Source organism: Drosophila suzukii, chromosome 3 (genome assembly GCF_043229965.1).
Source record: "Drosophila suzukii chromosome 3, CBGP_Dsuzu_IsoJpt1.0, whole genome shotgun sequence".
In the NCBI taxonomy this organism is placed as follows: Eukaryota; Metazoa; Arthropoda; class Insecta; order Diptera; family Drosophilidae; genus Drosophila; species Drosophila suzukii.
The window spans coordinates 15675046-15702821 of record NC_092082.1 but is presented as its reverse complement, the minus strand read 5'-3'; the positions used below and the strand labels follow the sequence as shown (position 1 = coordinate 15702821).

The 27776-nt window shown below is 37.4% G+C and overlaps 3 protein-coding genes and 2 long non-coding RNA genes across 7 annotated transcripts in view; 2 read left to right on the top strand and 3 right to left on the bottom strand.

The window, feature by feature from the left end:
• Positions 1 to 85: 85 nt before the first annotated feature.
• LOC108006877 (heat shock protein 27) lies at positions 86 to 857 on the bottom strand. Its single transcript, XM_017070456.4, has one exon. It carries the CDS (start codon positions 727 to 729, stop codon positions 265 to 267), a length of 465 nt encoding a protein of 154 aa, XP_016925945.1. The 5' UTR covers positions 730 to 857; the 3' UTR covers positions 86 to 264.
• A 2130-nt stretch (positions 858 to 2987) lies between these two features.
• Positions 2988 to 27776, bottom strand: part of LOC136116940 (uncharacterized) — a 33378-nt gene continuing 8589 nt past the window's right edge. Inside the window, exon 3 of the long non-coding RNA XR_010654055.2 lies at positions 2988 to 4578. This is a non-coding gene — a long non-coding RNA (uncharacterized lncRNA). The remainder of the gene's footprint in view (positions 4579 to 27776) is intronic.
• Positions 8207 to 11759, bottom strand: LOC108006872 (uncharacterized). Its single transcript, XM_036816439.3, is given in 1 exon segment — positions 8207 to 11759. A coding segment is annotated over 1 exon segment (1029 nt). The 5' UTR covers positions 11437 to 11759; the 3' UTR covers positions 8207 to 10407.
• On the top strand, positions 12275 to 13370 carry LOC139352984 (uncharacterized). The gene is made up of 2 exons (XR_011604050.1): positions 12275 to 12522; positions 12773 to 13370. It is a non-coding gene; the product is annotated as an uncharacterized lncRNA (long non-coding RNA).
• Positions 16897 to 27323, top strand: Snmp2 (Sensory neuron membrane protein 2). 3 transcript variants are annotated; one of them, XM_036816435.3, is made up of 10 exons: positions 16897 to 17924; positions 21673 to 21830; positions 21889 to 22036; positions 22125 to 22257; positions 23056 to 23108; positions 23610 to 23870; positions 23952 to 24384; positions 26570 to 26688; positions 26754 to 26879; positions 26955 to 27323. In XM_036816435.3, exons 1-10 carry the CDS (start codon positions 17814 to 17816, stop codon positions 27129 to 27131), a joined length of 1719 nt encoding a protein of 572 aa, XP_036672330.1. In that variant the 5' UTR covers positions 16897 to 17813; the 3' UTR covers positions 27132 to 27323. The 3 variants fall into 3 exon arrangements, with proteins under 3 accessions (XP_036672330.1, XP_036672331.1, XP_036672332.1); XM_036816436.3 differs by lacking the exon at positions 23056 to 23108 and having other exon boundaries at positions 16898 to 17924; positions 22125 to 22262; XM_036816437.3 differs by lacking the exons at positions 22125 to 22257; positions 23056 to 23108 and having other exon boundaries at positions 16900 to 17924.

Genomic DNA, 27776 nt, shown 5'->3' with positions numbered 1-27776 from the left:
TAAGCTTTGAGCTGAGTTGAGTTGAGCACATCCGCTGGCGCTTGAGAGAAGAAAAAAAAACCACTTCCAAATAAGACAGTCTGCATTCATTATTAATAAATTAAACTTTTATTTTATTTAACTAAACACATGTTGCCTTGTTAATTACAAAAAGAGTCCAATTCTAGTCTTAGAATTATGTGCATAACATTCGTCTCTCAATTTTCGCTCCAACAGAAAAAGAACTAAGAACAAAACGCGGAATTACGATGCTATAGACTTGGGTTAATTCTTGATGCTTAGATACGAGGGACCCACTTGGCGGACGTACACAGTCCGCTCGTTGGTCAAATACGGCGGGCACTTGACGGTGAGTATGCCATCGGAGGACAGTTCCGATCGCACATCGTTGGGATAGTATCCTCGGGGCAGGACGAACCGCTTGACGATGTGGCGGCCCACGAAGGTGTCGCCATCCCGTCGCTTCTCGTGCTTGGCCTCCACCACGACCGTGTCCCCCGAGGTTTTCACGCTGATCTCGTAGGGCTTGAACAGGTGCACATCCACATTGGCCTCGAAGCCATCCTTGCCGACGATAACCCGACTGAGATCGGGTGCGGATCCAACGCGAGACAACGACCGCTTCCAGTAGGGCAGGTCCCAGTCGTTCAAATCCCAATCCCTCCACAGGCGACGACGATAATCCCAGTAGTCCCAATCCGTATTGTTTGTAGCCGGCACCAGAGCCATTTCAGTAGCCTCTATTTAATTCTTCAAAAACAGGACGAACAGCAACGCAAGGTCGTATTTACTTTTCACTTATCGCGTTTTCTGATAGACGTCCACTCCCGATTTCTGCTCTGAGCAAATTAAACTTGGCATCGAGAGTAGCCGTAGCTTTTATAGCCGTAAGCTTCGCCCATTGGGATCAGCTCGGTTCAACGAGGTTTTAGTCTAGAGCCAATGACAGTTGTGACGTAGCAAGCACACGTAAAAAAAATTGGTTTCTGGAAATTCAGTAACACTCGGAAAATGGTAACTTATGGTAAGGGAACCCTGGCTTATCAAAGAATAGCGTTGAGCTGAATTTCTATAAATCTAAGTTCTGAGTTCTATAAGTGTCAGCATAACTATAAAATCAAAATTCCAGCTACCATAACAGAAATACATGTATCATGGAACATGACATAAACATATATTATTAGGAAATGAATTAATTTGTAAACGATATAGAAAGTTAGTTGAGTGATATAGCTCTGCTGGTCTATGTTTTGTGTCGATTCTTACTTTTACGTGACAGCTTTTTCTACGGATCATATATTTTCTATGATATTTTTTCCTCACTGTAGCGTTATTAGTTGCAATGGCGACAGAAGCTGGGCGATGTTTTCGATTGTTTATCTTGGCGCATTGCCTGTGTTTTCGCTGTTTTTTATTCTGAAAGGGGGCTGTGGGTCGAAAATGTATCTTTGCCGTCAATGGAAATGCTTCGATCTGAATGTCATTTCCTTGAGGCGCTTTGCGATCTTATGTTGGGTGGGTTGCATCGCAAAACTGTTTCCGTAGAGCGGTTGTATTGGTAGTACTAGCCAAGGTAAGTATTATGCCTATACCTACCTTAAGTTAACTAAAAGCCTAACTAGAAAGCCTCAAAAACTAGTATATCATTAAAATACGTTGCTGACAAAGCTTTGGAATCTGGAAAAACCTTTTGAAATCTTCTTTGAAATAAAATCATTTATGATTCCCCAACCAATGTTTAACTTTACAAATATCTTTCATATTAGCGTCACTACATTTTTTTATAGTCGGAAAATCTTTCGTTCTTCAAACATTTGCTTTTGCTTTTTTTAGCTTTGTTCGTTTAGACCACTGACCTTCCTTATTTGTTTACGTTTTTCGCTTTCATTTAACAAACCATTCCCCCATATCGCCAACGCCTTAAAAGCAGTGGGAACATGCAAAAAAAGTTTGCATAGCATCACTAATTAATTACACAGCGTTTCCGCTTGAAAATTAAAAGATTCAAAACAGCAAAAACAAAGCAGGCCCAAATAAAAGCAAAGACATTTCTTTGGCGGAAGTACGAACATCAGATAATTCTTTTCTCTTTTTGACCCAATATGGATTTAATTTTGTGTCTGTGCTGTGTTTTTATTTTCAGTTTCAGCGCTAGAAGATACAAATCAACAGAGATACACGGATTACAGATACACAATCTATAGAGACAGATACATAAAAGGGGGATTGAGTTTGCCATGACAAAAGGGCAATTTGTGAATTTTTGGACGATTTTGCAGAGCAGATTAGTCGATAAAAGCAACAAAAACACGTATGAACATGCACTGAAATGTCGCGACATGAGCGGAACATTTATGGGCCTGACCTGCCTACCCCTCTTTATAAAGCCCGTGCCCATAGCGAAACACAATCATCGATTCGGATTGGGGTTGGCCCACCCCGATTGTAATTGTAATTTGTTGTCCCAGTCGTTGGTGTTGTTATTGCTGTTGTCGCAGTAGATTTTGCGTGTATTTTATAATAATTATAACAAGCTTCGCAGCAATTTAGATGCCATTTAAGCTTGTATTTGTACATAAAGTCATTTGCAACAGGCCGAGTTCAATAGGAATGCGATGAAGCTTAGTCAATCTGGAAAACACTCGGTGACATATCAATAGAACCAGAAAAATTCAGCTTAGCTAAATGCTTATTTCCATAAAATGAATCTTTTAATGGATTGGGGCCTTCATGCCATTATCAACAAAATTAAAAAGGAACATGAATTAATCCGCATAGATTTTCAAATTCACTACTGGGAGGTAAACATTTCAAATAAACAATTGTTACATATCATTTTGTTACTTTTTATATTTTTTAACTATTTTAAAATTATTTGTGATCAAAATACATATTTGGTTTAATTTTCTCTTCTTGATATACAATTAATATTGCGATGATAGCACATTAGAAATTTTTCTCTATGTATATAAAATAACATACGCTATTTAGTGTAAGTAAAGAGAATTTCTCGTTTGAAAATCAATCAAAGTGCCGCAGCTGGCGCAACAACAATACATTTGCAATTAACGCTAAACAAAGCAATCTACTAATTTGCTTGATTTTATGGCAAAATCAAATGAAAATCAGAATCAATTTTCCCGTGATGTGGGTTGTGCACAACTTTCTTTGGGACCGCTTGTGTGTTGGGCATTATCTAAGAGATGGCTTTCTATAATCGTAGATCTCATTAGCATAGTGGGATGCCCTCACACCCACCTAGACATCCAGGCGCGGATCCGCGGGAGAGAAAATGAGAATAATATTCTCAAAGAAAATTTCGTATTTTTGGTATATAGTATTTTAAGATTTAAATCTTCTTGCTAATAGCAAGCGATATGCAAACCGCCAAACACTCATCATAGCATATTATGCAAGGTGTTCTAAAAAAAACATTTTCAAAATAACTAACTACACTGATAAACAAAAACGAAGTATCGAGCTCTGATCTAAAATGCAATTTTTCCAACCGAGGAATTATTAATATGGGGAAAAGGCAAGAAATGACAAAACAGCCTTAAAATATGCTAATAGAAAATAATAAGATAAGCTACGAATTGTAAATACCTCCACATATATTATTTGTATTTAAAAAAATTTCAAGCAATGTTAAGACTCTTATGAATTTCTTACAAAGACATATGTCTGATTTCTCTTAGCCCGTACCCCAAACGAATCAGCAAAGTGTTTAGCTACAGCTCATAAAACCATTTCCCGCATTCAGCCTAAAAGTGTGCTACAAAAAGTTTGAGGCAAACACGGCAAACGTGTCGTATGCGTAATACTTGTGGTTAACAGTGGCCAGCAAAAGGGCCAGCAAATTAAGTCTGGGAAATCAATAAGGTGCACCGCTCACGGGGCAAATAAAGTAGAGTCGCCGGGCGGTGAAGTCGAGTGTAACAATAAATGGCCGCCGAGACACTAAACATTCAGCCGCAAAAGGGCAACAAGCAGGTGCAGTCGACCTGGCCAACAGGCCACTGCAATGCGACGCCTGCCAAGGGAAAAAGGGAAATTTCGGGTGGAGAAAGCACACAGCGCGGCCGAAACGAAAGCAAAAGTTCAAGTCGAAGAAAAAGACAGGACGGCGAGGAGTCGGCAGGACTTAAAGCCGTAATTGGCCATGCGAAGTGAGCACTGCAGGTCGCAGGTTGCAGGTTGCAGGTTGCTGCTTCCAGCCCCAAAAAATGAGTCCCCAAAAGGCAGCCACTATAATAGTTGCCACAACCACAACAGAACCAACAAACTGGCAAAGTTTTCCCAAAGAAAGCCAGAAGAAAGGGGCCCGCTAAGGGACCCAAAGTCGATCCTGATATACTCTTGAGGAGAAAAAAGACTTCAAGGAGATAAAAGGATTGTTTATTATTATTATCTCACTTTTCCACTGTTATTTGATATATTAAAATAGTTATAAATAATAAAAAGTAAATAGTCCTTGTCTACTTTAAGGTGTAAACGCCACTTTACTGCCACATATCCTTAAATCAACAGAATATTTAATTAAGTTCAGTCAGGTAGAAAATATGTTTTCATATTAATCTGAAATAAATAAATAAATATCACATTGCATTAAACCAACGAAGTGGAAATCAATAAACGTTACAGAAAAATAACAACTCAAAGTACATGCATATGTAAAGTGCAAATCAAAATTGTGTGTAATAAATATGAAATATGCATTGATAGGACTTTAATAAAAACAAAAATTTAATTTTTTCAATATTTCTTAGGAGCTATTCAATCAATTCATTTATTAAAAAGCCTTTTTTTAGGTATTTGAATATATAAATATTTTATAAGTTCCGCCAAAATAAGATAGTATTAATACATTTGTTTGCTGTGTAAAGGCATGTAAAATGCATACGGTCCACACTGGGCCAGCCGATCCGATTTTTGGCCAAAAATACGTTTTTTTTTTTTAAGAAAATGACAAGACCGAGTACGGAGTCCTTTTTATTATACATTAAACTAATTTATGCCAAAGTTTCAAAGAATTCGGGCAAGTAGTTTTTTTTTACCGTGTTTTTAAAGTTAAAAATTCATCAAATATTGATGGAAATGAAAAAAAATCTAGAAGTCAAAGATGCTGATGTAGCTGTTCGACTTCTTCACAGAACTTTTAGAAGTCATTATTTTCAACAAGTAAAAAATTATAAATAGCTCTTCTGACTTACTTGTTTCCTAAAAGAAACTTTTTCGTTGATTTTTACTGCTTTTTTTAGCAAATGAGTACTTTGCTTTTCGAGTGCTTTTGAGTGCCATCCCCGAATGAAGTCATTACATCAAAAATAAATTCTTTAATTAATTTACTAAAATCGCTCATCGCCGACTCGATGCGGTTTTGCCTTAGTTTTCAGTAATTTTAGTTTTAGTTGATGGCTTAATTTGAAGTCGAACCATTTTGATGAGCTTTACTAAGAATGCCTAAAAGTATGCCGTATTTTTTTCCGTCAGGTTTTAATGTACGTTTTGCGCGCCAAAATTTGATTTTAGTCTGCCTAACCTCTAAAATCTAAAAATTATTTTAATAGTTATTAACTCAAAACATGACATAAATGATCAAAAATTTTAAAAATATGCTTTACAAACTGCTCTTCTGTATATAGATGCATATCCGTGGTACCCAATGACCGCTACTTTACATAAAATATTGGTTCATGGAGCAGATATAATTCGAACGAGTATTTTAAGGGTAGGTATGTTGGGCGAAGAAGCCTCTGAGGCTAAAAACAAATTTTACAAAAATGATCGGATAAACCATACGAGAAAGTGTGATCGCATATCAACGATGTCAGACCTTTTTTATAGATCAATGGACTGTTCCGACCCTGTTATTTCTTCATTACGTTTAAAAAATTGCAAGGAACGAGAACAGCACTTTCCAAAAGAAGCATTGTGTATGTTAAACCCAAATGAAGATTTATACATAAGCGACTCAGACTTTTCCGATTCAGACTCAGAGGACCAAAACTCCCTAGAATTGTCAGAAGAAGAATATTAAAGGCTTACAATCTCTAAAATCCATCTATTCGTCCGTTCAACTCTCGGTTTCTTTACCAATCACTTGAAATGCCACATAAACGGTCAACGTGGCGCCCACAACATTTGACAGAAGGATCATGATCACTAGAATAGGCAGACTGTCAGTTTCTATTTCAATACCGCTTGCGAGCTGAGCCTAAAGGCAAGCGAATCTAATCCGTTTCGTTTTCTTTGTTGACAAATGTTGTGAGCGCCACGTTGATCATTTATGTGGAATTTCATGTGATTGGTACAGAAAGTTACGCTAACCGTTCATGTCACTTTCGAAATCTGTATAGTTTCCATGCGGAAACTATTAAACAGGAAATTACAGCTCAGAGATGAAATGCCTGGCACAGCGCTTAAGGGAGGACTTATGTATGCCCAAAGGTATGCTGCATTTCTTGTACTTTCTTCGGAGAAGAACTAAAATATATTATAAAAATATAAATGTAGCTTACATAAATACGTAGTCGAAGGCCCCGTAGCTAGCACTACCCCCTATGTTAGTATTAGTTTTTTAAACTTTACTATGATCTCAAATTAATAAATAAATAAATAAATAGCATACTTTTGTGATGACTTCAGAAAATGTCAAATTAACATTAAACGAATTAAAAAACAATATTTTTCAAACAATTTTTTTCTAATAATTTGATTATAAGAATCTAAACAGATAGCAAGAAGAAAAAAATAGAAAATTTTGTTAGGTCGATTATTAAAGAAACGTTCATTGGGAGCCTCCGAAAGTAGCAATTTTTAACGGTTCATAAATCTCAAACGACATCATATTTTATAGTGGTGTTAATTTTTTTTAATTTGTTTTCTCTCATACTTAATCGTGTATGAAAATGGATTGAGTGCGTCTTCTAGTTATTTTTTTAAAAATAAAAAACCGAAAAGTATGTAAAATTTTCCGATTTTGGTTTGGATTATCTATACCATATAAAATTCCAATAAATTTTACTTTTAGTTCGTTGAAAAGTTCAATCTTTTAAGAGATAAATGCAAAAAACTGCATCCTTCTAACTATCCCAGGAAAGAAATTACAGATTTTTGGCCAAAAAATGAACTTTCTGGCCCACAGTGCGGTCTGCTGAAAATTTCCCCACATGCTTCCAGATAGTTATCATACCCAGAGGCAACCTTCAACAAATCCAGAGCTGCAACTACATTTCCAAACTCGCCCATTATGCCGCCAGTCACGCCCACCGAAGGCCCCTTCGTCCTGTCGCTGCACTTGTTTGCATACGAATGAGGGATTTATTTATAGCGGTGCGGGCAGGACTCCGTAGGTTCGAGGTTCGAGGTTCGAGGTTCGAGGATTGGGAATTGAGGAGGTGGTGGCAAGAAGGCGTGCAAACAACGCTTGGCCCGGCCTATTATTCTATTTTTGTTTTGTGCTATTGAACCCAATAGACGTGATGGCTAAACAACGCCAAACACCGAAATGGAAAGTGCACACGGTGGCTTGGCAAATGCTTTTTTTTTTATTTCTCCCTGACTCGCCCACTGCAGTTAATTTAAAATTCCAAGACGAACTTTATGACAACACATCCTTGAGCAAGATGCACACGGCCTTAGGACACTTTATACCAGCACATTCTCGTCCTCGTGAGTCACCAAAGGTCAGCACTTACTATACAATACAAAAACTCGCATACTTGCACTTGAAAATTTGTAAATGCCGACGGACAGTTTTGAGTGTCAGTCGGCGAAAAAAGCGGCAAGACAGTAAAATTAATGCAAGTGACAAGTGTTGTGTGAAGGACGCATTATGACCTTGCATGTCCGTCTGTCAGGGCCAAAATAACAGAGGAGTTTTGTTGGCAATGAAAACGGTTTCTTAATTTATGTCAAGTGGGGTAAGGGTGCCTGCTAAATTATATCTCCCACAAAAATATATTTAGGAATTGGAAGTACTTTAAGTATTATAAAAATACCTATATACCACTTGATAAAAAATAATATCTAAGTTTGGATAATTGACTAGAACTAAAAAGGTCGCATGCCTTGAAAAAAGGGGGAAAATAATCACTTAATTATCTTATCATTATTTTCACCTTTAGGATATTAAATATCTTATCGGTTAATAGTTTTTTAAGATTTGTTATCTATGCTCCGCCAAAATAAAACACCTGAGCCATTTCATATATATTTTCTCATATTTATTTATTGAATCTCAAGTTGAATACGATTTAGCTGAAATCTATTGTATTGGAATGATATGCGTTGAGTGTGTTCTTCGTTGATAAAGTATGTAGTTACGAGAGGTTTTCTTTTGCCATGCAAGTGATCAAGTTTTGAGGAACGTCTAAATTACTTTGATTTCGAGTATATCGGTTAGATGAGTGACGACCGAGTTGGCCAATGGTAAAATGCTTTTCCATCTAGATAAAAGTTTTACAAGAGCTACTGGCAAAAATCGTTAGTCCAAACTACAGCTAGGTAATTTTCATTAACATTTTCATTGTGGCATATTTATGGTATCTGTTGGGAGCTCTTAGATATTACATTTATCCGAAAGATATGATGCTGAGTTTTGAATTTTTTTCGTTTTGGTTGCGGTAAAGCTATGAGTGTTGTGATATATATACTATATTATATAGATATATTTTTGGTATTTTTACTTAATGTCTTGTTTCTAAACTCTGAAAAGTGCAAACAGTGTGACTACACATATAGTATACATATACATATATATAAAATGTTCTTCTTGATTAGTTGTAAATACATTTGAAATATTTTCTTGTTCAACATTTAGAATACATTTAGAACACGCAAGAGAATATCTGACTACAAAACTATAAATATATATATTTATTCTGTTATATCTGTATTCCAGCATTTAACTAGACGCAAGCCTCGCCAAAGTTTTCCGTTTATAATTCTGCTACAAAATCTTTCATTGAGTTTCCTTTTTTTCTGTTTTGCTTTTCTACTAATTTGAAATTGGGACCAAGGTCTTCTGTGTGTTTGTCCTTAGCCGTAGTTCGCTATTGACTTGTTTACAGTCCCCCGAAAAAAGGAAATTGAAAACATTTTTCACTTTTCATAGGGCCCACTATCCCCCACCAAACCACCCACCATCCTTTTGGCCCAAACACTTGCCCACATTGTGCAAAAGTTCCCCCAGCTTTACTAAAAATTTCCTTTTTTCGCCAACATTTTTCAGTTAGCTGGGAGAAATAGGAAAAAACAAAACTTTCCTGTCTTTGTGTGAAAATGAAACATTGCTATTGGGGTATTATTGTGTTTTGTGTGTGTATGTAACAGAAGACCTATTGAATTAGCCCGCATTTTATTTGGCTTAAAACAGCTAACAGCTTTTATAAAATTGTGAGGAATTCCAAACTCAACCAATACCTGTAGGTCGAAAAAAATGGAAAAAATTTCATTAGAAAAAAAATAATTAAAATGGCAATAGGTGTTTATAAAAGTTTCCCTGAAAGTATTATACCTCTTTTGTTTAAGAATACCAAAAACTAAAATGGAACCATAAGTGTTGCCCAAAGATATTGGCTCAGCTTGAAATTCCTTTCCTTGATTTAATTAAACTTCCCATTATTAATATAATATCCATATATAAGTTATATCTTTTCCTTGGTATCAAAAAATTGTATAAAAAATGTTTGCTTAACAAATTCTTGGTATCTTCTTAGTTTGGTATAAATCTGGCTTTAAAAATTTTGTGTATTTGGTTTGCAAAAAAGTTTTTTCGGTGTTGGTTGAATAGTTTATTTTTATTTATATGTCATAATTTAATTTTCCTATACCTGTAAGTATAGTTCTTGTTAATATTATTTGTTGTTATAAGCTTCGATTTGCTTTGGCCTGTAGTTGCTTGCAAATTGTGGTTAGGGAATGTTTGCACTGATAAATCGCTTACACGGGGTTTTCAATTGAATCGGATTTAACAAACAGATAGCTCGGAGATTTTGTGGTATTTGTTGGAAATATTCTTGGAACTTAATAATGAAAGCATTGTTAGATATTACACAAAAACGCATTCAAAATTATTTAATTTACATACCTATATGTTCGCGATAAATGCAATTTTTAGGTTCAAGATTGAATACAAAATGTTAGAGTCACTTTGCTGGGAAGGTAAAATCCCTAAAAACCTCTAGGGCTATATTAAGATTTAATTTACGTATAGGTAATTTAAAATGTAATTATAACTGCGAATGGAAAGCCCCGTTTCAGTGCAAATCGAAATCGCTAACCTTTCAAAATCCTTTTCGATAAAATCCATTAACTTCAACACTTAAGCCAGAGGTTATCCCAGTGCCAAATCATATACATATACCAAACATGCACCCCTGACAGCGAATCGGAGTCGGTCGCCTAGTAGGTGATCCTGCCCAGGCGCGTCGCCGGCAAGGAGGCGGGCTCCGAGCTGGGCAGCTCCCCGCACCGCTGGAGCCAACTCCAGGCCTGGCCACAGACGACTCCGACTCCGGCCAACATTCAGAAGCAGTTGCTCCGCCGCTTCGACGTGGTCGTGTCCGTGTCCGTGGACGCATTGGTCACGGCTCCGCTGGTGGTGGCCGTGGAGCTGATGGTGGTGCTGGTCCTGGCGGACATAGCTGCTGGCAGCAGCCGGGCCGAGTTCTATGTCTTCTTCAGAGGCTGGCCCACGGGCACAGTGGCCTTGGGGGTGCGCGACTTCTTCACCAGGAAGCAGGTGAGGAACTCAATGGGCGAGGGTATCTTCTGGAGGCTCTCCTCCGAGCTGGAGCTGGACTTGTGGCTCTCGGAGCGCAGATTGCTGCACTTCATCTTGCCACTGGCGCCGGGTCCGGTCTCCAGGGCATGACGATAGTAGTTCTTGCAGCACTTCTTGGACAAATTATACATGCGCACCGTGCGATCGATGTTCTCATCATCCTCCTCCTCGCCAGCCTTCAGATTCAGACCCATTCCACCCACGCCCACATCGTGGGAATGCGAGGTGACCATGCCCAGTCCCTGGCGAGGAGGAGCGGCTGTACCAGTTCCACTCGATGTCTGCTGACCCTGCGATATCGTCTGGTTGTCCTGCTGGACCAACTGCTGCGGCAACTCCACCTGCTCCATGGGCAACTGCTGCATTGGCTCCTCCGCCGGCTGCTCCTCCTCTTCCAGATTGTTCTGTGAGTCATCGTAGAACTTGTAGCTGCGATAGCGACTATGCCGGTTGCCCACTGCCGCATGGCCCGTCCAATCCCTCGATCCCGTCCAGTCGGTGCTGGCGGGCAGGGACAGCTGGATGGTTGGAGTGCGATAGTACTGCCGGTGCGGATGGAAGCCCAGGCCAAAGTCGTCCATGTAGGACTGCGAGTGTATGTTGTCCAGCTCGTCGGCGACGCTCAGCAGGAAGGGCAACGTCGACATGATTGTGGCTACTTCGTGTTGTGACTGCTCAGCTTTTTCAGCACTCCGTGCTTTTTGTGTTGGGACCACCAAAATGTAGGTATCTAGGTATATCTATGCTAGATCCGGGGGATTAATCTCCCTTTTCCTCAACACTCTCCCAGCGAAACTGCACTTGTTTGCTTATTTACTTTTCTCTATTTCTATTTCTATTTGTATTTATATTTTCTCTGCTCTGTTCTGTTGTTTTTTTTTTGTTTTGCAAGTTTTCCTCGACGCTTTTCACTCCGGCCAACACGACTGCACGGACTCGAAACTGAAACAGAACTGAAGGAAAATGCAATTTCCAACTGGCACACGACGTCGCATTTATGTTCATCGTCATCATGATGATGATGATGATGGGGAAACTCCTTCGTGAGTGAGAGAAAGCCTTTCTCTCGGCGCTCTCTATTTTCCCTACGCTCTCCCTCTCTCTCTCTCTTTGTTTTGGTCACGCGCTGAGGAAAACCCGATGCAGTCACTGGATTTGGGTTTATGTTTTGATTTCGCTGCTGCAACGCGGCGTATGCGTGATATTTTTGTTAGGCACCCGAGGCAAGGCGGCGTATGCGTGATATTGGGTGGGTGGTTCGCTGGCTGGGTGAAGGGGTTTTCCCAGTTCGCGCCTTATTGTCATTAGTTGGAGGTTCTGGCCATCGCCAAGCGCCTGATTTCGTTTTTGGCCTCCAGCGTCTCTGCAGCGTTTTGGATTTCACGTTTTTCACGTTTTTCATGCCTTTTCAAGCGCGTCCCTGGATTGTAGAGCGAAGGACAACGAAAAGTGGGGTGGTTGAGGGGGTAGGGGTGATGTCCTGCGGCCCTGCAGCCCTTTTGTGGGCGTGTATGTGTGTGTGTATCTGTGTGACAGTTGGGAGGGGGCTGGCGAAATCTTAGTGCGCAGTAATTCATTTGTTGGCACAACTGTGAGCTGCGAAGGCTGCGTGTTTGGAAATCGCCAGCTAAATCAATTCAATTTTTGCTCGTTAAAATTCCCACTTAATAGGGGCGATAAAGCGTAGGACTAGGTGCTGTTCTAATGAACAAGGAACTTCTGGCAGCTTCCAGGTAAAAAATTACACTTTTAAAAAGGAGTCATGAAAAGTAAAGTCCATAAAATATTTCATTTATAGATAAGAGAAGTATATTATTATTTTAAGTAACTATAAACTCTGCATTATTTTAACATAAATTTATATTTCTATTTGTTTAATAAAATACAATAGATTTAAAATACTTAGATAAAATACTCCTTTATCTAATAAAGCGACTTAAGCTCTGGCGATCGTTTTCCAACTCAATTTCCTTTTATTGCTAGACCTCAAGTTCAGCAATGGACTGGATTATCCGTACTTCATATGACTTCATACTGGCCCCTGCTTTATTCATGAGCACAGTCAACTGAAAGAAATCGAGATATGAAACGGAAAGCAGAATATTCGAGCTCTAAATTGGCCTGGGCCGAAAGGACATCACAGCAGCCCAGGAGCGGGAAAACCCAGTGAAAAACTGCAGCACAGCACACACACACACACAAAGGGTGTGTATACATGGGCAGGGGCAGATATCCAGTTGGGTGTCCTGTCTGCCAGTTAGAGACACTTAAGCCTGCGGTGAGCGCCCGTCGTTCGTCCTTTGTGCCACTTATTGAGAGCAATAGACGGCGAGAGAACGAACGAGAGGCCCAGCTGGAAAAGGAGGTGCAGGGCATAAATCTTTTAGCACTTTATTTGACACACTTTCAGGCCGGAAAGCGGACGGAAAGTCGGGCGGACATATGTATAGCCGGAGAGGCATATAGACAGACAGTCCAAGGGCCAGGACGGAACGTCACATGCTCATCAATCGGTCGCTCACATTTGCAACAATGCAGAGTGATGTCCGTGCACCTTGGAGAGGCAGTACACGTAGAAAAATTGGGGGCAAAAATAGAAAGTATTCAAATACATACAAATATTCAGTAATTTAAACTGAAGTAATTTATATGATATTTATTTTGTAATTTATAAACTAGGCTGATTGTAAATGAAAATCTTTAAAATGGATATTCTACCATTAAAGATCTATCTCAAGTTTTCTAGGTTTTAAGAGGAAGTAGTTTAAATTCTTAGTGTTTTTAAAATATATTAAGCTTTACATTAGCATTGCTATACCAAAAAACATTTTTATATAATTTAAAAATGAATTTTTTTGTAGTACACTTGCACTTGAAAGACCCTAAGCCTTTTTCTCTCAGTGCACAGGGGTTCAGAGCCTGGCAGACGATGACAGTTGACGATAAGCGGTCGAGTGGCTGAATCCTTGTGTGCTCTGCACCTCTTTTTTCCCCTTTTGCTGAGCCCTCGAATGTTGTGACTGCCTTTGGTTTGTTGTTGGCCAAACAAACACTGACGAGCGAAAGCCGAGGAGAAAGTGGTGAAAGGGGGGAGAGTGAGTGCCAAGAGAATCAGCAGAACCTTCTTCACGTTGGCCTCATTTGACTGTAGCCTTCTTCCTCGCTTAATCCATTTAATTGCATTTTTTCGTACTTTCTGCTGCAGCAGTTAAGCCTTTGGGCCTTTGTTCTTGGGCATTCCAGTGCACACGGGTCGTATGTGGAACGTGAGAACGAATTACGCATACGCCCCAGTAAACCATCCATCGAAGCATTCAAATATTCATTTGCAATTTGGTGGCTAATGAAAATTCGTTAGAAATGCATTCCGAGAGCCACCCAGAAACCAAACACACCGATACCCGACTTGTCCTTGTGCCACTTTCAATCCAACTCTTCCGACTGAGCGACTGTCTGACGTTTCGTATCAAATTATCTATAAATTGCGATTGCCTAGGCACGCCATCAATGCAAGGGAATATCCTCAGGCGGAAATGGAGGTGGGGCTGGGTGTGGATAAATCCAGTTCGTGTTCGCTGATTGTTCCTTTTTGCCTTACATTGTCGTGTGAAGTTTTTCATATCACTCCATTGAACACATGCACGGATAACCAGTGATGGCGATTCCATGGGTGGTTGTACCCAAGTAAATAAAATATTTATCTAAGGTATACTTAGGTACACAAAAACGATACTTTCTTGAATTTTAAATAAATATTACTATACTGGTATGATTATTTTTATTAATATTAGTACCTTTACTATATCTAAAAAAGTGCAAAGCACTTCTTTATGTTCCCTTTCTTATAAATGGTTATTTATTATTTTTGCAAGTTTAAATCAAGTTTCACAGCTCTAAATGTTTTATAAATTATCAATACCCATTTGATGAATTTTGTACCATTTAATATTCTATCTTTTAGAATAAATAAACATTTTCCATCCCATCACTGCGTACAACATGTACTTACACACTAGTGCAATCAATTTCCAATGTGAAAATAAACAAGAAAAATACCCAAAACAGGAGAAAAAAGAATGTAAAACTGCCTGCTGCCAAGTCTTGCCATTTGCCCGAGATTTGAATTTAATTTTGAGGTCAGACAAAGGCAAAGAGTTTTGGGCCGAGGAGGTTGTTTGTGCCTCAAGTGTTGCCTGCATAAAAAAATGCAATAAATATTTAAATTACTATATCCACATGCTGCACGCAAATGGAGAACGAATCCCCAAGAGCTTTTGCCCAGGGAGGGGGGGACTTCTCGAAAAACTAGGCTAAATGTGGATCGCACTACAAAATAATTAAAAGAAATGTTGCAGAGAAATTGAAATGAATGTGGAGTGTGGGAGTCACATAAAATGTTAAGGAATTGGCAAGTGAATAGTTTCAGTTCACTAGGGTATTATGGGGGATTTGTAAGGAAGATTGATTCAGTTCTAAAGTGTTTTTTCATATTTTTGTGTAGCTCCCTAAGTAAAAATATAACAAATATATTTATGGCCATTTACCTTTTAAGGACCACTGACATACTTTTCGAACAAAAGTATGATTTAAATAATACTTACCATTTTATGCCAATTAATTTTGGCCACGTCTCTATTCTCTATCGCTCCTCTATCTAAAGTTGTTTATATTTTGGCATCCGTTTAATATTTAAAGCTTTACTTTTTTGCACAACATTCAACAAATTTATGCGCAGAACAACAGCAACAAAAAGTAATGGCAAAAACAAAAACCACATCGAAAAATGAATGGGCAACAATCGTGTCAAGTTCAACAAAAGCTTCACCCGCAGTCGAATCCGAATCCAATCGCTATTGTTTTTGCCTTACAAGTTTTTACATATAAATTTCACGGCACGCACAGCCGAACCGAAAAACCTGTTAATGCGTTTGTCCAAAAAATATTGGATACCAGAGGGAGGGGTCTTGCACCCACGCCAACTTCAAAAGAGAAGGGGAAAAGAGAGGCTTCGCTAGTGAAGAGCCGGAGAAAAGAGTGTAAATAAGATTGGCAGAGATTTCAGTCCCTCAAAGGGCTGTACAATAACGGTTCCAGATTATAAACTTAAATAAAGATTTTGAAGTTCCATAACTATCAATAGTTAATCATATTTTTTTCTTCTTTTGAAAAAAAAAACTTTTATTGATACTGTTTTGTAAACCATTTTAGTCTTCTACATTTAGAAACTTCTACTGAAGATACTTTGTTCCTTCACATTCCCAAGCTTAAATGTAAAAATAATTTTAAATAGTTAGTAATTTTTCAAGACCACATAGTATAAAAAAATAGATATTTGTCATCAACTTTTTGGATTAATGACTCTCCTTTTTGAACTAGTCATGGTGAATTGACTAATATCTTCCTTATAAATCAAAAAGGACTTTATAAAAATTACCCTTTTGCGACCTAATCAGATTAATCCAAAGCCGCTGATTAATAACCTCACTCTAAGTCTACAGCCGATTCAGTTCAATTAGAGAAAGTGTATCATTAGAACCTTTTGATGCCCGATAAAAAAGGGCAATATATTCCAATGGTAATGCCATAGAAATGACTCAGGCCTAAATTCAGGTGTAATTCTCACGTTCTATATTAATTTAAATTCTAACCGAATTCAGCACATAAATCACACCCCTTATTATATTCCAAGGTCATTCTCTACCACCTCCCCCAAGATAAACTAGCACAATCGAAATCCCAATTTGGCCAAAAACAAATATGGCTTAAAAGTGTCAAAGCAAAAACTTGCACTAATTTGCTAATGAGCGGCTCATCCATAATTTAAGTGAAATAAAAATGTATTGAAATATTACCAAAGCAGAGAAAAAAGTCGAGCAACTAACTGCAAACTTGTTGCTCATCAGCGGACCAAAAACTTAATGAAAAGCCCTCGACAAAAGTTTCGAGGAGCGTTGCGCATGCGCTCTTTAATTTTGGCCTCTCTGCGATCGCTTGGCTTAGGGCTTTTGGCCAAAAGACCTACAATCTACTGCTGGCTGCCGAAAGCCATAAGTCACAGCATTGTCATCGCAGCTTGGCCTGAACTCTGGCAGTCGTCAACGGTTGTTCCGAGCGGTTGGATCTCCGGTTAACAAAATCTCGAAAAAGCACACTAACCCGCCACCAAGAAAATCTCAATAAAATCGCACTTAGGACCGACACTCAATTACAAAAGTACGCTGGAAATTGTTGTGTTATTCTGCTGATTCATTCCGCTTTGTGGCGGAAGTTTTCCCCCATTTTCCCTTCGCGTGCGCCCATTAATTTAAATGTGCACCTGATTTTTATCGCCACCGAATGCCGCCCACCATTTTCCGGCCAAGTTCGCTTAGCAAGTTACGTTAACCGAGAATCAAATAAATATGTGCCACCATTAACCACCGATGTCATTTGGCCGGCGATTCTTCGATGGGGAAGACCAGAAAAAAAGCTAATCCTTTGGCGCGTGTGAAGTTGTGACTCGACCCAATTAGGCAAAAACGCAAATATAATTAACAAAAATATTTTAATTATACCAGCTGATGGCGGAAAAAAGCTTTTACTGCAACACCACAGCCAAACCCGTTTTCGTACTTAAAAAACCAGCACATATACTACGTATACGAATACTGTTGTTGCTCTTACTATAAGGGACATATAATACGATATAGTAAAGCGGCCGCATCGCATCGCATTCGGCAACTTGTTTATTTCAAAATTATATATAACAAACACCAAAAAAAAGCCCCAAAACGGGTATCTTATAAATAGTGCGCTTTGTTTCGGCACACAACAACAAGATCGACACCCCAACAACAGTGGCTCTCACTTGACGTAGGTCAGGCCAAAGCTCCGCTGGATCAAAAAGCCAAAAAAAAAAAAAAGAAACAAGAAAAAAAATCCAATACCTGTTGCCGGCGTTTTGATCGAGAAAAGAGAGCGAACCCGATAAATGGGTCTCGACCCATCTCCGTAGACTCCAATCCATCCGATCGTCTCCGAGAAAATGCTCCACTGGTCCCTGATAGTTAGTGCCCTGGGCGTCTGCGTGGCCGGCTTGGGCGGCTACTGCGGCTGGATTCTCTTCCCCAACATGGTGCACAATAAGGTCGAACAGGTGAGTCCCCCAAAGGTTAAGAAGATTTACGCAAAATACGAAGAATTTTAATGGGAAAAACGAAATACATGCGGCCTTGGGTTTAATTCTCCAGAGGAAATATGTGCTTACGTGCACTTAAAAAAATAAACTAGCCAAACTGGTTTCCAAACTTATCTTTTCTAGAAAGATTTCATATTTTAAAGTCTTTATAGAAATATTCGATTTTATGTATAGGTTCAATATTTGAGGTTGTTTAATGACTATTTGTTATTATTATTACCATGTACTATTTATTATTAGTAACTCGCACAAAAAATCCCAAAGCCACAAGATCACAGAACTTTACTTATAAAATCTTCCAAAGTCTTTTTTTATTATCCAACAAGCTAACAAGCCCAGCCTTTCATTAGAAACTTGTCAACGTTTCTAAGCCAAATATTTATATTTCAAAGTTCACACAGATATTTTCTCTCACTAAGCAAACAATGGCGAAAAAATGATTCTATTGTTGACTTTTGCTGGCTGACAAGTGGCAAAACGAAAGCTGTACAGTGATTATTGAATGAGTTACACAGAATTATAGTTAGACTTGCTATGACTCAAAGAAAGTTCAAAGTTCAAAGCAATGAATATTAGATTTAATAATGTACGCCTACAATAAAAAAACAGGTTTTTTCAATTTGCAAGTTTACAAAGAGCTTTGATAAAATTGAAAGATATGTTCTTTGTAATATTCCTAATTACTTGGGGTGGCTAGCCATCAGATCGACTGCTAGACTTAATTATTCAAGGGATACCAAGGGATACCAAATCGGGCGTTACTGATCTATAAAGTCGGGGCCTAGGTAATGGCACGAAAAGCAAACATTAACTAACTTATCCGTAATGACATCGCTACCAAAATAAACCAACGGCTGTCGGTTGCAAGCCCATCGCTACCAAAGCTCGTAACAGGTGTAATTGCTGGGCCAACAAGTGCAATAGATTCTCATTTCCCTCAAATATATCCGAATTTGACACGAAATAATTACATACTGGCATAGAACCAGAGAACCGATCCCTAGGGTCACGCTCTAACCGAATGCCAAATGCAATTGAAATGCCATGAGCAATGCGAATTAATTTGTCAGCCAAATGCACTTTATTATTATTGGATTTTCCAAGCCATTAGAGCCAAAAACAAACACTTCAATTGCGATGCATGTTCTTGTCCTTCCACGCATTTTATTTATGACCATGTTTAAATGCCTGGCATTGGGGTTGCCCTAAAAAACACAATGATGTGACTCGGTTTGAACAAGAGTTCTTGAAAAATCTCATAAAAGGTTAAGCTAAGTTGTTTAATATTCACAAAAATTATTATTTATAAAGAGCTTTTTGCTTTTTTCTCGTAACAAAGTATATGGAAATTTAAAAAAGAATATTAGATTATCTTGATAAATGTACAAAAAACCAGTTACAAACTATATGTAATATTTTGTTATTCAAAGGTTTTTTTTCTCAACTACATTTTTTTTTCTAAGCTTTTAATATGACAAATTTAAGTAGTTTCCCACAGCTCTCTGAAACAAACGTGACATCTTCGGCGCTCATTGCCAAGGCAACTAGAAGTACTTGACTTGACTTTGAGCCGAGGGCTTGTTTTTTATTGCAATTAGAATGCAAACACAAAGTTTTATCTTTTTAGTCGCCGCTTTGTTGTAGTGGCTGTGTTTGCTCTTTTTTAATCGTTGTAGCCAAGCCAAGTTAATTGGCCTTTTTTGTGACTCTGCCCCTGGAACTTGGCTTGCCACCCATAATGTTGTTGGGCCGCAAAACTCTGTTTACGAGCCATCGTTAGCAATGAACTTCCGTGTGTACGCGTTCGAGATCCGATCTAGAATGGCCGAAATACCCTCCAAATCGGAGGGCCTTCAACTTGAAGGTGGTCCGTCCCTTGCACATTAACCATTTCTATTTGGGATTCAAATGCAGGCGCCAAAGACAGAAAACAACTGGCCAAAACAAACGAGTCATGAATCGAAATTGAAATTCAAAGCAATTGAAGTATTTTCGATGGTCAACACAAACAATGTTGTGCAATTTGGCCCGCAAGCAATGCCAAACAAAAGTATCGCTCTGTAGGCTTTTATGTCGGACGTTTACCATTTCTTTCCTTCATTCTCATCCATATTTTGGTTATTTTAATTTATGAATATCAATAAAATATTGTTTTCTGTATTATTTATGATTTTATGTTAGAGAAAATTAGTGACTTTTTAAAATTAAATTGAATTTTAAATTTTGTATGGAATATTTTACATTAAAGTTGGCTTGTTGATTGTTAAATTATGTTCAAAGTTGAATTGACAGTCGTTTACTATTTCTAGAAATAATTTTATTAATTAAATCGTTAATGATTAAAACACAATTTTTAGAAAATGTACATAATGACAACTGCAAAACATGGTTAGTCCACGTCATATAATTTTATAAATGTTAAAAGTTATTTTAAAAACATTTTAGTCAAACATGAATATTAATATAAATATTTAAGAGTATACCAATTTGTTTATTGTTCCAATTTAGCCAAGCCCATCTTCATTTAACACCTTCAGAAAGTTACGCATACGCCACTTTGACCCAGCACATTCTTGCCCCAAATTCAATCTTAGGCAAAATTAAAATTGTAAACACGTTTCGATTTGGCCTGACGCTTTGCCAAAACCACTCTATTTCGCAACAATTTTTTGTAGTTTTTCCGAATGAATTTTGGGCCATTGTCAGCCGAATGCCTGGACCCCTCTTTGGCTCTTGAGGTTAATCAAACGTTTTGTATGCTCTTCGATATACTGAACTGAACCGAACCGCGTGTGCATTGACCTTGAGATCTGCCTTAGTCATATAAATATATACCCAAATCTGGGTTTAGCTCTTTTGACAATTCTTCAATTGTATCAAGTGCGAGGGGCAGACAGTAAAATTATATTGCTGGTCATGTTTTGAACTTGTTTTTCACTTTTATTTATGTTTTTTGGTGTGCCTTTTTATGTTTTGCCAATTTTTTTTTCTGTGAATTGTAAATATTTTTCTGCCTACTGGGTTGTAAAAATTAAAATGGAAGGTTAACAGCAAAAGGTGTTGTAGCATGGGAAGATTTTTTTGGGCAAAGCACAGAGACGCACCTTAATTAATTGTATTGTTTTGATAAAATGCGAAATTAAGGTAAATAATTTACGTGGTCAATGATCTTCTCTGTCTGTTAATAATTATAAATTATAATTAACACAATGCAAAATAACAATAGGAATTGCTTTGTGGAGAAAAATATTTTCTTTAAGCGAAAACAGGTTCAGCTTAGCTTCAGTTTGATATTGATGCCGATATTTTTGATTGGATTTTTATAGCTGCTTCGACGTCATTATGTCATAAAAAAAGACTTAGTCGCGTGATAAACAACCTTTAAGTATGCTCTGATAAAAATTGTTATAACTGAGCATAGGCTATTAAATATTTAAAAGAAATATAAATCTCTTGCCTATCCAATCGAATATTTAATAAATAATATTTAATCAATGATTTTTACTACACTTTATTTTAAGATTAAGACCATTAAAGTAGTTAGAACCACTTTAAATTAATCCCATCAGCATACATAATATGTTTTCAAAGCTTAAAGTCGTGTTTTAAACACTCATCAGAATTCATGTGATTATTATTATCATAAACATAAATATTTATGAATGATAAAATTATTAATTTGGTTGACTATTTATTATCTTTGCAGAGCGTCATTATAGCAGATGGCTCGGAACAATATAAACGTTTTGTGAAGCTGCCCCAGCCATTGAACTTCAAAGTCTACATATTTAATGTGACCAATCCGGATAGGATTCAACAAGGTGCCATACCAATTGTAGAGGAAATAGGACCCTATGTATACAGGTGAGTTCAATCAAATAGATGCAAAGAGTATTCGATATATATCATATTATATTTCTAGGCAGTTCCGTCAGAAGAAGGTAAAACATTTTTCGAGGGATGGATCGAAAATCTCCTATGTGCAAAATGTGCACTTTGATTTCGATGCAGATGCCTCAGCCCCGTACACCCAAGATGATCGTATAGTGGCTCTCAATATGCACATGAATGTAGGTATAAATACAAAAACATAACAAATATAAACTTAAACATCAAAATACCCCCCAAGATATTACAATTTTTATAATAAATTTACAGGCATTCTTACAAGTATTCGAAAGAGAAATCACAGATATCTTTCAGGGATTTGCCAATAGGCTAAATTCTCGATTGAATCAGACACCAGGAGTACGAGTCCTGAAACGATTGATGGAACGTATTCGAGGGAAACGTAAAGTAATTTTATCCACTACTAATTTAATCGAGTGTAAAACCCTCCCAACTGGTGATGGTCTATTTTTCAATAGAGCCGCAACAAACAAGGCTTTGCCCATATAGATACTGTATGCAAAGATTTACTCAGTAGCATGCCTTGGTGTTCTTAACTTAATGGTAATGGCTTTTCACGGTTCTGCGATGGACGATACCATCGGCCGGCTCTGTTTGTCTTTGTTCTGCTTTAGGACCAGACCAGCGGTTCCAACCGATTCATTATTCTCTTTATTTGCCGTTTTCAGTTCATTGTTTATTAATTATGATTTTACCCCAGACGTGCGTCATTGGATATTGAGGGATCTTATGGACTGACTGCTTATAACCCATTAAGCTAATGATATTTTTTATTACTGATTTATTGCGCCGATTGTGTCGACTTAACTTTGATTGGAGTGGGATAGGTCGGGTTTGTCTCAGGTTTCATGGAAGTAATCAAATTCAGAACATTGTTTAACAAATGAAAGAAAATATTATTATTATTAGTTCTTAAGCTATTCATCCTTAGGAAGTCTTCCTTAGTTTGAGAAATTGAGTTAATTAATGAACCCAGTCCAAACTAAGACTTGTCAAAACTCGAAATCTTACGCTTTGAAGTATGAGAAAATGATTCAATGATAAAATCGAACAAGACTATCCAATAATAAATTATTTTTTCCTAAAAATTTACATCTTATTCAACTAAGATTTCAATTAAGTAAGATATTATGAAAAAGATACCAATGAATCGAATTTAATGACCTTTAAACTTATATAGCGCCCTTCAGTTGGGTACATGGCATCATGATCAGCATTGTCGATGGTGTCAAAGTAAGTTGACCAGCTTTTCAGATGCTCTGACAGCTTCGCAACTGTTTAATTATTATAATATTAATTGCAATTCGGAGCATCTTCAACTCAAAACTAAAAACTTCAAACTGCCAAAGTCAAGATCATCCACATCAGACGTAGAACAGCAAAATTTTGATTGGCATTCACCTTGGGTTTCTCTCGTCTATGTAAATATTTTGATAAATTGTCGACTCGATCTAACGACTGGCGAGGAGAAATCAATGGAAACGGCAGCTGAAAACCGTATGATTGGAAACGTCAATTTTCACACACATTCAACGCAAAAACATAATTAATAATAACAAATTTGAGCTTGTGCTTTGCTACTAATTTATAGCTAACCGCCCCGCCTGCTGCTAATGCTTTTCAAATACTTTTAAATACTAAACATTTTCTGCCTTGCCCTATAGCTTTGGTGATTACTGAATGAATGTTCCTCAATTAACGCTATGTGTTTTTCGAAATCTATCATTATTTCAGTCTGTCCTGCAAATCTCTGAGAATGATCCTGGTTTGGCTTTGCTACTGGTTCACTTAAATGCCAATCTGAAGGCAGTATTCAATGATCCAAGATCCATGTTTGTGAGCACTTCTGTGCGGGAATATCTCTTCGATGGAGTGCGCTTCTGCATCAATCCCCAGGGAATCGCCAAGGCTATTTGCAATCAGATCAAGGAGAGTGGATCGAAAACTATTAGGGAGCAAAGCGATGGAAGTCTGGCCTTCTCCTTCTTTGGACACGTTAGTACAATTTTAAATTAATAAAAGAATACAAAGAAATCCCATACTTATATCTACTTATGTTCTTATTATTTCCCAAAGAAAAATGGTTCCGGACACGAAGTCTACGAAGTGCATACCGGAAAAGGAGATCCCATGAGGGTGTTGGAGATCCAAAAACTGGACGACTCGCATAATCTGCAGGTTTGGCTTAATGCCAGCGCAGAGGGCGAAACTTCGGTCTGCAATCAGATCAATGGAACCGATGCATCGGCCTATCCACCATTTCGCCAGCGAGGAGATTCCATGTATATCTTCAGCGCGGATATTTGTAGATCAGTGGAGCTCTTCTACCAAACGGATATTCAGTACCAGGGTATCCCCGGATACCGGTACTCCATCGGCGAAAACTTTATCAACGACATTGGTCCGGAACATGATAACGAGTGTTTCTGCGTTGACAAGTTGGCGAATGTGATAAAGAGGAAAAATGGATGTCTATACGCGGGGGCCTTGGACTTGACCACCTGTTTAGGTAAGTTTCTATATTAATTCTGATACCCGATAATTATGAATCCCAATTTATTAGCATTTTCTGCATCATGACAAGCTTCAATATAACGAAATAAAAACCTAATGCAAATGATATGTTAAAAGATGATAATATCAAGATGATCTGATAATATCATTTCCGTATTTGTTTTTATAATAATAACACCACCATGAAATTATTTATATATCCATAGTTAAATATGTCGCATATTTTCCACAGAAAATATTTATATTGACTTCAGTTATGTTATCTTCCGCTTATCTGTAGTTCCTAATTTTATTCCAGTATAAACAAAATAGGCATACCAAAAAATGCCCATAAATTTGAAACATCAAAGACTTTTGTGCTGCCGATCTACTTTTAAATAAGAAATACCAAAACATTTAGGTTTAGCTAATTGCTTGTCTCATTCATAACAAAATGTAAATGCGGTAAATTCAATAACAAGGGTATAAGGAAATAGCTTATAATCAGCCCATTTATTTAAAATAATCCATTTAAATTCTTGTTACAAATTATTAAAATTTGAGCACAAAATACAAATAATAGGGAATAATATTTAAATTCATAAAACTAGGGGATTCCCTTCATATGAAGGAATGATACAATCAAATAAACATTGGTTCCCAAATTTCCCAATAAATCCCCTTTATTTTTTCCATAGAAATTGGTTAGAGAGTATTGATAATGATTCAAATGTTTATCACCATTTTGTTTATTTCTGGAATAATACTGATTTAATTAACATTTTATTTATGTTAATAGTTTAGGTATTTGACAGTTTGTTTGTAATCTTATATTTTGTGGGCAGTTAACTCAAGTTTTAATGATTGTTTGATCAGTTTCATATAAACTTTATCGTTAATTGGAGCATTGCGAGTCTATCTACCATATGGTCACCACTTAAAATAAACGAAAGACTTAAACAATGAACTTTCCGTTTAGCTGAATTTGAGTGATAAAACACAGAGGGAAACCGGAAATATTTGGAATATTATATGACAATTTCTGCTCATCGTATTTTGTTATGCAAATGAGCCTTTTTATGGAGATTTTGTGTTTGTTTTATGGCGATTAACTGGTGAGGAGAACTACCCAGAAGACACCTCTTGAAGCACTCGGCTCTGTCATCAGGTTATGGTCGATTACCTCAGTAATTATATGGCCGCCACTTATAAATCATATGGTAATCATGGTATCAGAGTTGGTGCCAGTTCTAGTTTGAGTTTTAATGCGTTTTTTATGCAAATCATCTGCTTAAGAAGTGCAAAGCGAAGGCATCAAGAAACACGGCTAATAAAATTGAAATCAAAAGCTAAACAGATATAAAAATCTGGAAAGATCTCAATAAACACGCGCTAACTTCGTTCAGACAAATTGCAAACGCTTTTCGTTTCGACTTTGATTTGCGCATAGATTCCGAGTCCGATTTTGATATCGAGTCTGTGTGGGCTGCTTTGATCTTCTTCGATTGTTTAATTTCTTAATTAACACTTGAGATTCGTGGAACCAAAAACGTTTTGCTTCGCATTCTCCATTAAATTCGCCCAAGGCAATGCGCGTCTGAAATCAAAAGTGTTGCCCCCCATTGAACTAGGGGATATAATGAGCCGCTCTTCATAATGATGTTCTCAAGTGCTATGAACGCTCTACAAATTGAAGCATTAACTTTGATTTTTATTATATTATTTTCTAGACTTTTTTGTTTGGGTGTTTGCCGATCGCGCACGTTTCAAACTTGAGATTCTTTTGGTGATGCCTTCCTTTCGTCGTATTTTTTTTGTTTAATTGTTGAAACGTGAGTTAACAGTTTCAGTAATGAGCATTTGAAATACTTCGTCTGATGAGGAAATTCTTACAAATTGGTTCAGACATCACAAGTAGTTAAGTAAATAAATAAATGTTGCTCCGCGAAAACGTGATGAGGGACTAAGAAGCTTCCGCAACTTGAGAAAAATCTTGCAATTACTTTAATTAAATTAAATTTAAGTAGCTGCTTTTTGTTGAGGTCACATAATCCTGTTTTGCGGAATAACATCAACAGTGAAAACAGAATAATTAAAATGGAATGCAGTGAGACATCCAAGGAGCAGGTTATGCAAATCAAGGAGTCTGCTTATAATGTATCTCTTAAGTAATATACATTTTAATTACTATCTCTTTGTAGATGCCCCTGTGATTTTGACATTGCCTCATATGCTGGGCGCCTCGAATGAGTACCGAAAAATGATAAGAGGCTTAAAACCAGATGCCAAAAAACATCAGACTTTTGTGGATGTGCAGTCGGTAAGATATATATATATATATTTGTTCGATCTAGAGAAATCCTATAGCTATATTTTCTCCATTAGCTGACGGGCACGCCCTTGCAAGGCGGTAAAAGGGTTCAGTTTAATATGTTCCTCAAGAGCATTAATCGAATAGGGATCACCGAAAATCTACCAACAGTTTTAATGCCCGCAATTTGGGTAGAAGAGGTTAGTTATATCTAAAATCACTTAAACTTTCGATTTACTATAAAAATGTATATTTTTATAACAATTTTCCGCTAGGGCATTCAACTCAATGGCGAAATGGTGGCCTTCTTCAAAAAGAAATTGATTAACACACTAAAAACCCTCAATATTGTCCACTGGGCGACCTTGTGTGGAGGCATTGGTGTGGCGGTTATCTGCCTGATATACTATGTCTATCAGAAGGGGCGTGTTGAGGAGCCACCCGTGAAGTAAGATATTAATCATAAATCCGTATTTGTTATTGAGTGTTATGTAAAATGTATTTGTTATATTATTATGATAGTTATGGATGTAAAACATGCAGTTTTTGTCTACGAATTTGTATATAATTTATTTTTTAAATGTGATTCTATTATATTGTGATCTAGCGTTTACTAAAAAAAAAACAAGAAAAACTACTACGAATTAACCAAAATGTTGTTTTTATTTACTCACTTTACCAACTCTTAAATTTGTGGAATTTTGAATTTCTTTGAGCAGCCTAGCCTAAACATATAACCTGTTGATTTATATTTCTTAGAAAGAGAATTTATGGCTTGACTGGTGGCTTTAGTTGGTGAGTTCTCATGAATATCCCAGTCAAAAATGAGTAGTTTCCAAGGAAACTAAATTTCCAACAATGTTTAAACATTTAATTAAGTTATTTTCAAACTTCTTAGACAATGCTAACCGCAAAAATCACTTGGCCAAAACCTCGAACGATCCGCCTCCCTTCTTCTTGGCAATGACTCAAGTTCAAGACCAGTTAATGAGGGAACCCGGGTATTAATCAATCAGCAACAGTTTTCGGCCCAGCAATTTGCACAAAAAAGCGGCAATTAAAACACAGTTTATATTGCATCAAATTGGCTATCGGAG